We start from the raw sequence: 13,675 nt of genomic DNA, 5'->3' as shown, positions 1-13,675 counted from the left end.
GGTTTTTGGGGGAGAGACTTCGGAAGGAGCTCTCGGACGCGGCGAAGGGAAGGTGCCCGGGGACGACGGCTCGTTTTAAGGACGCAGTGGGCCCCTCCGGTGCCGCGCCGCGTGCCCCGTAGGTCGAGAAACGCGACGCGACGAGACGCGTCGGAGAACGGAGGAAGAAGGGGGCTCTCGGCAGGGCGGTTTGCGCTGCGGCTGTGCCGCGCGCGGTGAGGCAGCTGCAACTGCTCGCGAGATACGCCTTAGATCGTCGTGGCACGAGCCTTCACGGCATGTGTTTCCTTCGGTTTCCTTCTCGCTCCCTCCCTCGTTTCTTCCTCTTGCATTCTGCTCCATCCCCTCCCACGTGTCCGTCCAGCTCTCTCATCTCTTTCTCTCTCTTTTTCTCTTTCAGCGCTGTTGATATTATCTTGAATATATATGCCATAAATTTTTGTCGAGTACAGATTTATTTCGGAATAAATGAATAAGGCCGAATTTATTGTTATAACTTTTTACTTGTTCTTCATAAAAGAAAAATATAATATTATAGAAGCTCAGGCATTATTAAAATAATAAAGCAATGTTTTCAATGAGTATCAATAGAATTTTCTGTTTCAATCGGCTGCTATAACACGCAAAATTTCATCTCATATCGCAGCTACTAAATGAACTGTAGTAGTCATGTTTTTCCATGTGATCATTTACTCAGAAATATTTTATTATCTCTTTATGAGATTAATATATGTTATATAACTAACTCAAATTGTACATTCACACAGAATGGTAATATAAGTCCATGGGATTACGTTTGGAAAAGAAGATAAATACTTTATTACGAAAATTATATGATTAAGTCGATCCATTAAATAAATTCTATTTTTTTTGTCTATACGCATCTTCCTCTTTTAATGGTTTCGTCATTATTCAATTTCGTATTCAATTAACAAACCAAAATTCGTATCAGACGCTGATGATTGTATGTTACATATTTCATTACAAGATAGTCCTTAAGTATAGTGATTACGGAAACTAGCTCTCTGTGTACGAAAGATACCGCTTTAATGCTTTTTTTACCGGTCCGATGGACTTGTATGTCCTAGTCTTCTCGAAAACACCTTGTACGCCATCACGTTTATTGATGTCGAGCACGCGACTACCTTCGTGCGTAGCTAATGATCCCTATGCATTGATAATGGAGGTTACGCACATCCAAGAGCTGGCATTCTATTCCGCCGCGTTGCACAATTGTAAAACTTGAATGTATTTTGCGGTTGAATCAATCTGTCAACGCGTCAGTAAACTTAGTCAACATGAGATCTATATCGCAATCGATATATAAGAAACTATGAAAAGTGAGAATTATCGAATAAATATCTTCGTATAATAAAATTTGTCATACGTAACATATAAAACGTCATATGTAACATATAAAACAATTTTGTGGACAAGTAAAAATTAACCGAACTTGGAAGTTTAATTAGCACAAAATATTTAACGTCGAATTTTAACAACTTAAAAATTATGATAAAGGCTCGACACGTGATTTTTCGTGCTATATCCACGCATCTTAACTGAAATGTTTTATCCAACTCTATTTTGCGAGATAAAGAGTTCATTCCTTTCTTCACGGATATCAGACCGGGAAAATGAATGCAGTTTTCCCCGGCGCATTCTCGAGTCCCGCACGAGCGTGTCACGATAAGAAGAAAAAAAATAAAATCGGGCCGAGTTACCTTTCTCTCCCGCTCCCTACCCTCTTCCCTACACCTCGCGGTAGCATCTGCCGCGATGAAGTGATTTCTTAGTGCCGTGCACCTTTTTCCTCCCTCTTCCTCCTCCCTTTTCCGCATAGCAGCGCGTGTATCGCTCCGGGGTGCTGGCCCGATGGGCCCTATGGGTGGAACCGAGAAATTTAGATTAGGTGCAGGTAGCCAGGTTGCGTGTACGCCGTCAGTACACCTACTTTCTTACCTTTTCCATCTTGTTGCTCGACTCTCTGGCCGTTTTACCCTCGCCCGTGACGTTCTTGATTTTTCATCGCGCTCTCTTCTCCTCTCTATCTACCTACCGCTGTCTATCTCTCTCTTTTTTGGCGAAGAAATTGACGAAGGAGTTGAAGCAGCTTCCTTCGCGCGCGTACAAACGCCGTGGTATTGACAGGAACCCGAGTTACCGTCGTTCGTATCGCAGCTGACACACACGCGCCACGTGGTTATCCAGCAGGCACCGTGCATCGTATGTCTGTATACAGGGTATATAGACTCACTTCCCGCACCCGCCTCTGGTTTACGGATCATCTTCCAGCAATTTGGAACCCATTTCGTCTTCGCGAAAATTTCATTGAACGCAACATTGTGTCGCAATTTTGGAACATTCAAATTCAGTCCTTTATTGTAATAATGATCCTCGATAAAAAAAATACTTAACTATGGTATGCTTTATTTTATTTTTATTCATATCATTTTTCAGAAACATTTTAAAATATTTTTTTTGCATATCATAGATGATTATTTTATGTACTCTAATTTTTTTAAATGCTTTATATTCCTGTCGTCGAAAATTTTCTTTAAAACAGACCAGTAGATCGGTACAATAATAAATTACCTTGATTATTTATAAGTACGCTAACAGTTGCCTTTACATGTTTACACGTATTTAAATACACAGTGTATATATATTGCATAACGTTACAATCATTCGTCGACTTTCGTGGGGTTTGCTAGACAGCGCGTGTCCGATAAATATTTTCGATGCCCCGAGCACGCGTTTATGCGAGTGCCACGAGTTCGAGAGTGCGAGAAGGAATCTCTTTCGAACGGAGGGCTCGCTTCTCGAAGACGCCAGGCGTAAGGGTCGATGGTTATCTGACTTCCTGTCCGTTCGTACGCCCTACGTGCTTTCGCGGTCGAGCGAAAGAGAGCGAGAAGCGAGCCCGAGGAGAGAGGAGAAGGCGAACGAGCAAGAGCAATAAAAGCCCGACCAAATAAATACAAAAGATAATCGACACCGCGCAGACAGTCGTGCGAGCAGCGGAGGCTCATCCCCCATCCACGTTGCTCTTTTTTACTTTTTCCGTCCGACTGGCATCTGTCGGTTCTGCTAAGTCTCCGGCGTGCAAGAAACGCATATTGCCGCCAAAAACCGCGGCGCAACAGGAAAACAAGCCTCTCATTTTGCTACCGGCGCGTTTATTTTCGTGTATTACGGTAAATTGATGAGATTACTTGCAGGAAGGACGCAATAAACGTGCACATCAATTTTACCTCGTAATAAAAGGCAATTATATTGTTTTTTTAATTAAATTAAAGATGATAATTTTGTTTATAATATCTTTGTAAATAATTAATAATTTTGCTCTTGTAGTGTTACACATAATTCGTAAAGAAGATGCTCTGTCGGGACGCTCGGCGAATTCGCCGTCGAATTTCAGCATGATCGTTAAGAGTCGCGTGGCCGTTCGATGCATTTACATTTTTTACGTATTGCCACTTATTATGCCTGGGCCGAACGAAAGTGCCGAAGTATCTTAGTCGACGGCTCTGGAAAAAAGGAAGAAAGCGAACGAAAAAAGAGATTACCGCGACGAGAGAGAAAGAGAGAGATGGGGCGAGGGGTTGTGGAGTCCGGGCACGTGACCGGAAGGCGGGGGGCAAAACGGCGCACGCGCCATCGTCCTCCACCTGGCGCATCACCTGCTGCCCCCTGCTTAAGCCTCCCTGTCTCCATCTTCCTCCTCTCTGTCTCCGTTCTCCTACTCCTCCGCGTCTATCCTCGTTTGCTCTTGGCCTCTCACTCCACCACCTTCGACTCTGGCCAACCCTTCGGCGTGTTGGGCTTTCCTCGCGAACACCATCCCGCTTCTCTCCCCCTTTCCCTCTGGCTGGCAGACAATATTAAGTAGCTGATGCAATGTACTCTCGCACATTATGATGTATATTTATTATCTCGCGCGCGCGCGCGCGCGTTTAATTATGATGTAATTGTTATCTACACACTTCGAACATTTGGTACTCTTTAAATCATATCTTAAAATCCAAATGCTTCGAATACCAAATTTCAACTATCACTAATCTGTTGACAAACAATTTTGTAAAAAAAAAACTGTTATAAATAGATTTGTCAGAAAAAGTATTTTTATTTTTCGCTAAAAAATAGAAAAAACTTTTAATCTCGATATTAGCTGAATATAATTTAAAGAAAAAGAAGGAGAAATCATCTATATAGGAACATTAAGTTTTGTTTTTTCAAATAGCGATATCTTATAACAAGCTATGTAGATTTCGTAGAAAGATTCTGGAGAGACATATAACGCGAAACAGGACAGTCCTTCCCTCGTTTCGATGAGATCTCGAAGGACAGGGGGATGTTAAATTAGTCGCGAGACACGAATTTCTTTACCTAACACATAATTAGCCAGCCACGAAGATGACTGAGCTCCTTGTAGGACGATGACGATGACTCATAATGAAGATGACGATGAACGTTGCGCAATTATCGAGTGAGTCAGGACGCGCGCGCTGAGGGAAGCATGGCAGCGCCAGGTGACAGATGCACGAGCCTTCGGATGCTTTCCTGTATACTTACAGGGTATCCTTAATGAGCGAATCCATCCGTAACACACGCAGCACGGGACGATAATAGGAAAAAAAATGTTGATCGATATTTAATCAAACGTGTCATTAGCAGTTGAAAGGGTTTTCGATACTTATCCGTCTTGGATTATGATCGCGGAAGCGAGTGGATATACGCGCGTCGGTTTTCCACGTTCGTGCACATAATTTTTCATCAATCATTCGATAAAGCGGACTTGCAAGATGTGATAGCTCGTCGAAATTACCCCTAGATTTTTCTACATTTTCTCGACCACTGTCACATCCCTAATTACTATTTAGTTTTGTTGTAACAGAATGAATTGCAAAAGCTATTTATTTTCTCGCGATTAATAACATAATCCGAGATGACTGATATAGGCGGTTTTTTAAAGACCCTTAATTGACCTGCAACAATGTGTCTCGTTTTATTTACTCTAAAAGGGAGGAGCGCAGTGAGGATTAATTTAAAATTGATCCAGATGCTATAGCATATCAGAACACGATCATCGATGGTTTCGAAGATTGTGAAGTTATCGAAAAGAGATCGGAGGACGCTGGACTATCGGACAATGACACGAGATCATTGTCCTGATCGCGACAAGCTGGCACGCCGGCTGCGACATCGATGCCAAAGACGCTTCCTGCCAAATCGGTCTTCCGCAAACGCGACCGACATTGTTGAAAAGAAAATCCTTGCGAATAGCTAGCATTGTTAATAATAGATGAGTGATTCTTCTATGTTTCTCCATACGAGAATTATTTATTTTTTAACGAGGATTCTCTCAACGACCTCTCGTACTTTTTTTTTTTTTTTTTTTTTTTTAATTGAATGATCGGAAACTGTATCATAAAATTTTGGTTTTATCGATATATTTATCTTTTTTTTTTTCATATAACTAACGTCGATTGTTTATTCTTTTTTTTTGTTGCAGGTAAGTCTTCAGAAGTAGAAAATTTTTCGGATTTTGCGTTGATTTCATCGTTTGGAAAACGTGAGTAATAGTTCATTAAATAAAAAAATGCGCTTCGTGTTTTATTTCTTTTTGTTACATTTTATGTCGCGTGCGAACTTTGAAATTTTAAGGATAATACTTTAAGGATAATTTTTCTATATTATTCGCCGATAATATCGAAAGTTTTACAATTAAACTTTTACAATTAACATACACAAACGTTGAATTAGGTTTTCTTTGAACCATCGAACAATTTTTAAGCTCTCTTACTATATATGTAACTAAATATTTTATTATTTTATTTTTTCTCCTGTATTTCATTTTTACATCTTTACATTTATAAGTTCGTTATACGAACAAATTTTATCGAAATGATTTTTCCCCGACTCTTAATCCTCTAGATACTCAATTTTCTCTATTTGATTAAGTAATTTAATCTTTTTTTCTTGAACGTTCCACTTATCTCTTCAAATTTTTATTTATTTATTTTTTATTTCCACCCTTTTCGTTCTTACGGGCATTTGTCGAATTTGCTTTGCGGTCTATAAATGACAATCTCGGCACGGTTATTTCACTGATGTTGAAAGTGAATGCACTGGTCGCGGTTTGTACGTGGGAGTTCGTGTTATTTGGGTCGCATCGACTGCTCTCTCTTTCTTTCCTTTCCTTCCTGCTCCGCCCGCGCCGCCATATAGACACAGACGTAATATATTACTCTCACTTCAATCCGCTCTTCCTTTTTCTATTTATCATCTCTTTATACCTCCTCGTTAAATATTCGTGCGTATATTTGTCGTTTGAAATAAACATGCAATTTAAAGAAAAACTATGTTAACACGAAAATAGAGATAAAATTACTTTTCTTCATACCTCGGTCGAAAGTACGTACTTTCGTCCCTAATAGCAGGGACGAAAGTTTAACATTTACTCCCTGTGAGAAGTACACGCGTGCGCTCTATAACCTTAAACCTTAACGCCCTTTAACCTTAAAAATAGTCATCAATATTGTTCTGTCGTCAGTTAATTTAATATTAAAATATTATTAAAGTCAATTCAATAATCTAGCAAAAATGAACAATATGTCATCTGATGAATCCGTAGACGAGGAAGAAGTTATACGAAATTTCGATGCAGAAGCGCGATTGATAATAAATACAGATACGTTGCCAAAGAAGTCTGTTGATCGATACAATCTTGTTTACAACACGTATAAAAAGTTTTTAGCTTATAATATGTTTTTTTTTATAAATTTTATTATAATTAATATAATTTGTTAAACTAATGAAAATAAATACATTTTTGATAGAATGGAATTAATTTATTTTTACAAAATATGACAAGACTTGACTCTTCGAATGTATTTGATGCCTGCCCCCACGACCAGCAGCACTCGCTTCGCTCGTGCCGCAAATGTCGGGGGCAGGCATCAAAAACATGCTTATTAACATTTAAAGTTAAAAAAAGTAAAATTAATAACGTACTTTCGACCGGCTATGAAGAAAAATCGTATACACTACGCGGGCCAAAAGTTGAAATCTCGGTCCTGCTCGTCATGATGCCCTCGGCTTCGCCTCGGGGCATCATGACGCGCAGGGCCGACAATTCAACTTTCGGCCCTTGTAGTGTAATATACTTTAATATCGCTTTCTTTTCTTTTTCAATATTGTTAAAAAGCATCGAACCATACCCATAATTAATATCGCTATTGATATCAAGATATTGAAAGAAAAGTATCGATATTTTTTATGAAATATCGACACCATCTCTGGTTCGCAAGTTTATTCGTGCGGTAAGGTCGCGCATACCGGTTGGTCGAGCTTGAATCGTCGTCGTTGTCGCCCGTTGTGAATGAATTCGTTATCTGAGAAAACGGTCGCGACCCGCCTGGCGATGCTGTGAACCGTGCCGCGTAGGGTCAGTCGCGTCACGAGGCACGAAACGCAAGGGTATAGAGAAACAGGCCAAATGCTACGGGATTTGCGCTACGCATGTAGAGATACGTTCGTACGCTTTCTCGTACGTAACCAACGGTCACGCTATTAACCATATATCTGAAATTCTAATCGCACGGCTCCATTAATATTACATGTTGTAAAATAGTAGACTGTAAGGGCTCGAGTACTGTCAACATTTTTAGATTTATGTCTTTATTTTATGGTCCAATAATTTGCTTTTTATTAAACCATTGACATTTTCCACGATTCAACAATCTACTTTTGAAATTCAAACATTGACATTTTACCATGATATTTATCATTCCCAGTAGAATAAAAAAATAGAAGTAAATAATTGTTTTATGTGAAAGGGGGAAAATTGTCGCGCTCAGATTTGTTATGTAAGATTAACGTATTACTCTTAGAAATTGCGTTAGAAAAACCGAAACGACTACACGAATTTATAATTTGGTATATACTTTTACTCAATCTTCTCGGACTCCCGAGCTCTGTTTCACTCTTAGAGAGGAATCTTATTCGGCAAGCTTATTAAGATCTCTCGCGAGATTATGATTGTCGCGTTTGTAACGTATACGCACAATATCGCTGCGTTAACCGTACGCAGTCCCCAGTGAGAGCGTGCGATTCAATGTCGCCCGAAGTCGCAGTCAACAAAACAATGTGTGTGTGTAATCGCTAAAAATACTCTCTTCCTTTCCGCTCAGCCGTCGTTGTCGTCCTCCTCCGTATGGCCCGTTCATGACTTTTCGTCTTTCTTCTTTCTCGCCTCTCTCCGCGCTTTCGCGCGTCGACAACGAACGAATACATTTTGAAAAACCGTACGGCTAATCACGGCAAACAACAATAATGAGCTCGAAAGCTACGTTTATAAAAATAACTTCTCGTCCGCAAAAATAACATTGTTTAAAATGTTTTTCTGGTGTTTTGGCTTTGCTCACACAAATTGATCCGGATTTACGGATTATATTTCAAAGTGCTAAAATTTCTAACTGCTAAAATTTAAATCTCCAAAGAATTTAGAGAAGAAAAAGCGATTATGCAAAAAATCTGAAGAATATATTTCTTGCAGTATTATTGTTCTTTTTTTAAAGCTTCGTTAATGTACGATTCTGTCGGATAGATAATTGCAATTCAAATAACAATTGTGGTCTTTCTCTTTTACACGCATCACATTTTATTTACATTTCTAATAACATACGACAATCATTAATGATTCCTGCAGTGACGATTGTAGGAAATGCAAAATTTGTTTTTTGTAAACCAAATCTTGAAACATTTGTCGTATGACGACAATTGTTAACGTCATCTGCGATGACGCTGTCATAAAATGGCATTGAATGGTAAAGCGCGTAGGTAGGTTTGACGTTATCGCGCAATTCATTCGCATCACGAAAGTATGTACTTTGTAGATAAGGGGAATTATTCGTGGTTTGCGCCGACTATGATATTACTTTAACTCCACTCCGTGAAGTTCGAATATCTCTACCTTAGACTGACTTGCAAAATACCCTCTAGTGCGCATTTGATTCCGAAACTCGAAAAGATCAAATTAGGATGTCTTTAAGCCTCGCTTGAATATGCCAAAATTGATAACATCGTTTCATAAAACATTCTGCTAATTCTATAAACACAGATTATTCGTTTAGCGACCTAAATTTCGATAAGGCGTTATCACCCGCCATTATATAATTATATCGTGTACTACTCGCGTACTACTCGCAAACTCTTAAGCGACTTAATTTAGAGCTTTTCATTTCATTCAAAATACCATTCGCGCGTTTCATTCATGCAGCCGGTTCGTAAGATGAAATTGTTAATCTACGTTGATTTTTCTGCTGGTCATCTAGTAGTCATCCACTAGTAATTCAATTGAGTTGCTCTGTTCGTACGTGAGAGGTTTCTTGAATCACCGAAATACGTGGAAGCACCATTCATCACCTATTTATCACTCGCAGAACTCGCAATCTTGCGACATTATATCACGCATATAGATCGACTCATTCTTTCGTAACGTAGCGTTACTATACATTTGCGAGATATTACTATTTTCAAGTTCGGCGAAACTAAGATTACGAGTCACTCGAACGGGATTTTAAGAAAATTTGTGAATCACTATGTAGTGAGTAACTATGAAACCAGTTTTTAAGACCGTACGAAATTGTCTTTCTCATTCATGACGATCTCGTCAACGAATTCTTGGAAAGTCCATTTTTTTGTTTCTTCCGCCCGTGCCAAAACTATGAAAATGTTTCTGGGAAAAGTCGATGACGTCGCGAAGTAAAAATTGCATTGAAACAGATATGTTTCCTGTTGTTTGTGACGAATTTATTTGCCCGACTTGATTGCTAATCACTTCTAATTACTAATTCTTCCGATAGTGTTTTCTGAAAAATATGCGCGCAGCGAAAGTGTCGAGAAATATCAAAAAATGAATTACAATAAAGGTAGGATTACAATAAAAATAAAATTGAGCGAAATTGAAGAAATATTTTATTTAATCAGCGCAGGTGTATCGCGACAACGTCGTATATGCAGATCGTCGTGACGCAAATGTCAATGCGCGTTAGACAAAAAACAAGCGTAAGATAAAATGCAGCAACAAACCTTTAATCAGGGAATAGCATTATGAATTTAACATTAGGCCTTTTTGTCAAATAAAAATATTATTTTCTGGAGCTAAATGGCGATCTGTGATTGTAGTGTTGTAGTGATCTAGTGATCTGTAGTTCCCAAATTCTTCATTTCATTATAGCGTTAATCAAAAGTTTATGTTATGCTTGATCAATATTCAACAATTAAGTACATGACAAATAAAATCTTTATTTAGCAAAAAAGAAATTTTTGATCGTCTAAGTCTTATCAATCGGGCCATTCGCGAGCGCATCCTGCCTTCATTTCTCAGCATGCCTACCGCAGAGAGCTAAACTGCAAATCCTGAATTGCGTCGATGAGGTTCGTTAAAAAGTCAAATTATCGAGAATCGCTCCAGTCGCCACGACGACGCGTGACGTCTGTCGACGCGAGCGGGCCGCAACGGGTCTACGTCACGCGTCACGTTACCTACCTACGTCGAAGCCACGAGTACCGAGGTCGTTCATCGAGAACAATAATAACTAGCGGTATCGAGGAAACGAATTTCTGCGCGGTTGTCCGGACGAGTGTTCTGACGAACGTCATCGAGCGAAACGTCGCGTCGTCGAGCGTCGAAATTACCCGGGGATGATTCTAGGACGCCTACACGTCTATTGAGGGGTATACGGTTAGCCATTTTAATCATAAACTTGGCACAAAGGCAAATCTTTACGAATGTCATCTATATTCGAGAAAATTCAGATATTAATAAAAAATTTGAAACCGTAGAAAAAGGGACTTGTGGACCAAGAGAGAGGGATTTAGAATAAATATGAAAAAAATTCGGTTTTATTAATATGACAAAACAGAGTGTTTGATACATTATTACTATTATCATTATTACTATTAATGACGCGAGATACACAAATATATATAAAGAGATGTACAAATTTATATCAAAGTTGCGAACAATTTAAGGATGTATTTTAAACTAAAAATTGTATACGCACACATTTAATCGATAATCGGAAAACAGAAGAGATATAGAACATATCTTCGAGCATACATCTGAAAAAGTCTTTTTCAGCTGCATACTGAGGAAAAGCGATACTTTTTATTTAACGTTGAAAACGTCGATAGCGAGCCCTAATTGAAAGGCTTCGGTCAGGTGAAAAGAGTCGAACGTTTTGTTCTAATCGAATCGATTCTCGCAAACGGTAACTGCCGCGTGTCCGCGCTGTCATCAATCACGTGACCGCATATAGGCCATCGAAACATTCAAGGTCTTTCATCGACAATAACCCGCGATAATTCTGAGTAACAAAATGATCGGAAGCTTCCCACAGCAATAATGAACGATAACTTCGAAGTACTCGATTTTTCAATTACGTTTATAATTACCAGTAGTTGTCATTGCCGCCGATTTGTAATTCCGAGGATGAATATTCGGGCCGATATTAATTCTGATAAATAAAAACAACTTTAGCTCGCGAGAAAGTTCCGCGTTTGCTTCGTGAAAAGAGAAAAGCCGGTATTTTCATATTCGAGGTTTTCCTTGCGGAGCAATTGACAGGCGTGACAGCTCCGGGAAGGAAATACAGAAGTTTATGAAGGCGCCGCGTTCGGAGTTTCAAGCATACGGTAGTTTCGCGATATATTAAAGATTCAGAAAAGAACGCTGATGTATCCCTTTTATTCGCTCGGCTCTATAAAGACGCGATTGTAACGCTCGCGCGCGCGCGTATTTACGCTTTGAAACGAACGGTCCACCCGGGATACGGAAAATTCAATGTTCCCTGATCGCTGATCCTACCGCATTCCTTTATTCATAATGAAGCAAGAATCGCGCGCGGATTGAAGGGGGAAGAGGAAGAAACTGTGTTTCGCGCGAATGCGGAATGTTTTCGCCGATGAAAATTTCACACTACGAGAACCGTAAACCCTTTTCACTCGCGCGGAACTCGTCATCGCTTTGTCGCCGTCTTCTGCATCGTCGTCGTCGTCGTCGTCGCCGCGTCGTCGTATTACGCCGTACTCGCTCTCTCCACCCTACCCGCGGCAGTTCGCAGACACGCACGAGCACGAGCGTCGGTTACGTGTGCACCACGGCCGCTTTTATCGCGGCACGCACACGCGCATGCACGTACGCACGCATGTGCGTACGCGGTACGCACTCACACGTGTGTGCCGCGCTCGCGTCGGCCCCGGTACAGCGCCACCCCGAATACCGGATGTGACGACACTCGCGCACTTGGCCCGACGCACTCTCGAGATGTCTCCCCTGTCCCCTTCGCTCCCCCTTTTTCGCGTTTCTCGCTTGGTCGGAGCGGCGCGCTCCGAGAACGCACTTTCCCCTTTCCTCCCCCCCCCTCTCTCGCTCTCTTTCTCTCTTCGTTCCCTTCAGCGGCCCACCGTCGTCGTCGACCCGTTATTTACTCTCGTAGTTCTGGCGATGGCCAGTCGCGGCGTTCCCGGCACGCTTGCGTCGCATCTCCTCGGGCCGTTCCGTCGACGCGCGGCGCGCGCGGCATGGCGCGGCATGGCGCGGCGTGGCGTCCGCACTCGCGCGCGGCACAGTCCCACGCGGCTTCTCGCGCGTGTCCGCTACTATACTCGCCCGCCGTGTTACGTACGTACGCTGCACGCACGCCTTCTCCTTTTTCTTTCCTTCAACGTCTCGCATTTATCTCGCGCCAGTCCGCGACGTGGTTCCGCGAATGCAATGACAATGCAACAACAGCGACGACGACAACGGCGACGAGGATGACGATGGTGTCAAGTCGTTGCCCGAGCCGAGGATAGATGATGTACGCACGCGGCGAATGAGAGAGAGCGAGAGAGAGAGAAAACGAGATACACACTCGCGCGGCCATTTTAACCGCGCGGTGCGCTAAGCCGGGCCACCCAGTGTGCAACACGAGAGAGACCGCGACGGCTGTGTGCCAGCGCCACCGCCACTGCCATCCTCGTCGTCGTCCGTCGTCGTCGTCATCATCATCATCGCCGTCGTCGTCGTTCTCTAGTCGACACGAATTGCGTCTGTCGGCTGTCGGAGTCGGGCTGCGCGCCTCGCTTCTGCGCACGCGAGTCCGTCGCGTATCGCGCATATTAGCCGCACGTCGGTTCTGCGTCTCTTCGCCGATCGCTCGTCCGCGCTCGTCGAAATAAGTGAAAACACCCGGCGACGCGGGGAAGACGCGGGAGATCACGCGACATGGATCGACCGACGTGTCCCGCTGACGTTCGCCGGGAAAGACATTCGCGTTTCTCGGTGAAAACGAGCGGCTACGGGACTCGGTTCCGGATATTACCGCGATTTCGCGATGTGATACATCGTCGTGGCGTTCATGCGCGCGCGCGCGCGCGCGCCCGCGACAGAGGAGGACACGTGCCGCGCGCGAAAAAAGATGCCAATCGCGGCGCGACGCGGAGTCGCGGAGTGACCGCATCGAAGTGACGCGCGATGACGCGCGATGACTGACTCGCGAGAAGTTTACGGACGGGAGGATCGCCGCCGTCCAGGGGGATGGAGGAGGACCGGCCAGAGGACACCGGAGAACGCGAGAGACCGAGGTGAGCGGAGAAGGAGCGCGAGCTCCTAAATCCGATTAGCGCG

General features: G+C 42.4%; 1 protein-coding gene across 3 annotated transcripts in view; it reads left to right on the top strand.

Moving 5' to 3' along the window:
- LOC139768388 (serine/threonine-protein phosphatase 4 regulatory subunit 1) overlaps positions 1 to 13,675 on the top strand; it is a 125,543-nt gene that overhangs the window by 34,014 nt on the left and 77,854 nt on the right. The window contains exon 1 of one of the 3 annotated variants that reach the window (XM_071698549.1): positions 12,436 to 13,632. The exons of the other annotated variants lie outside the window; for them this stretch is intronic. Within the exon in view, the coding sequence (XP_071554650.1) occupies positions 13,586 to 13,632 (47 nt within the window). The 5' untranslated portion in view covers positions 12,436 to 13,585. Of the gene's footprint in view, positions 1 to 12,435; positions 13,633 to 13,675 lie in introns of those variants that run through there. 3 annotated transcript variants of the gene reach the window in all.

The sequence above is a fragment of the Temnothorax nylanderi genome, unplaced genomic scaffold, assembly GCF_030848795.1.
Source record: "Temnothorax nylanderi isolate EJ_2023f unplaced genomic scaffold, tnyl_v1.0 TNYL_tig0002_pilon, whole genome shotgun sequence".
NCBI classification, from domain to species: Eukaryota; Metazoa; Arthropoda; class Insecta; order Hymenoptera; family Formicidae; genus Temnothorax; species Temnothorax nylanderi.
The sequence above is the reverse complement of the archived record's forward strand: the minus strand, read 5'-3'. Positions and strand labels throughout refer to the sequence as shown.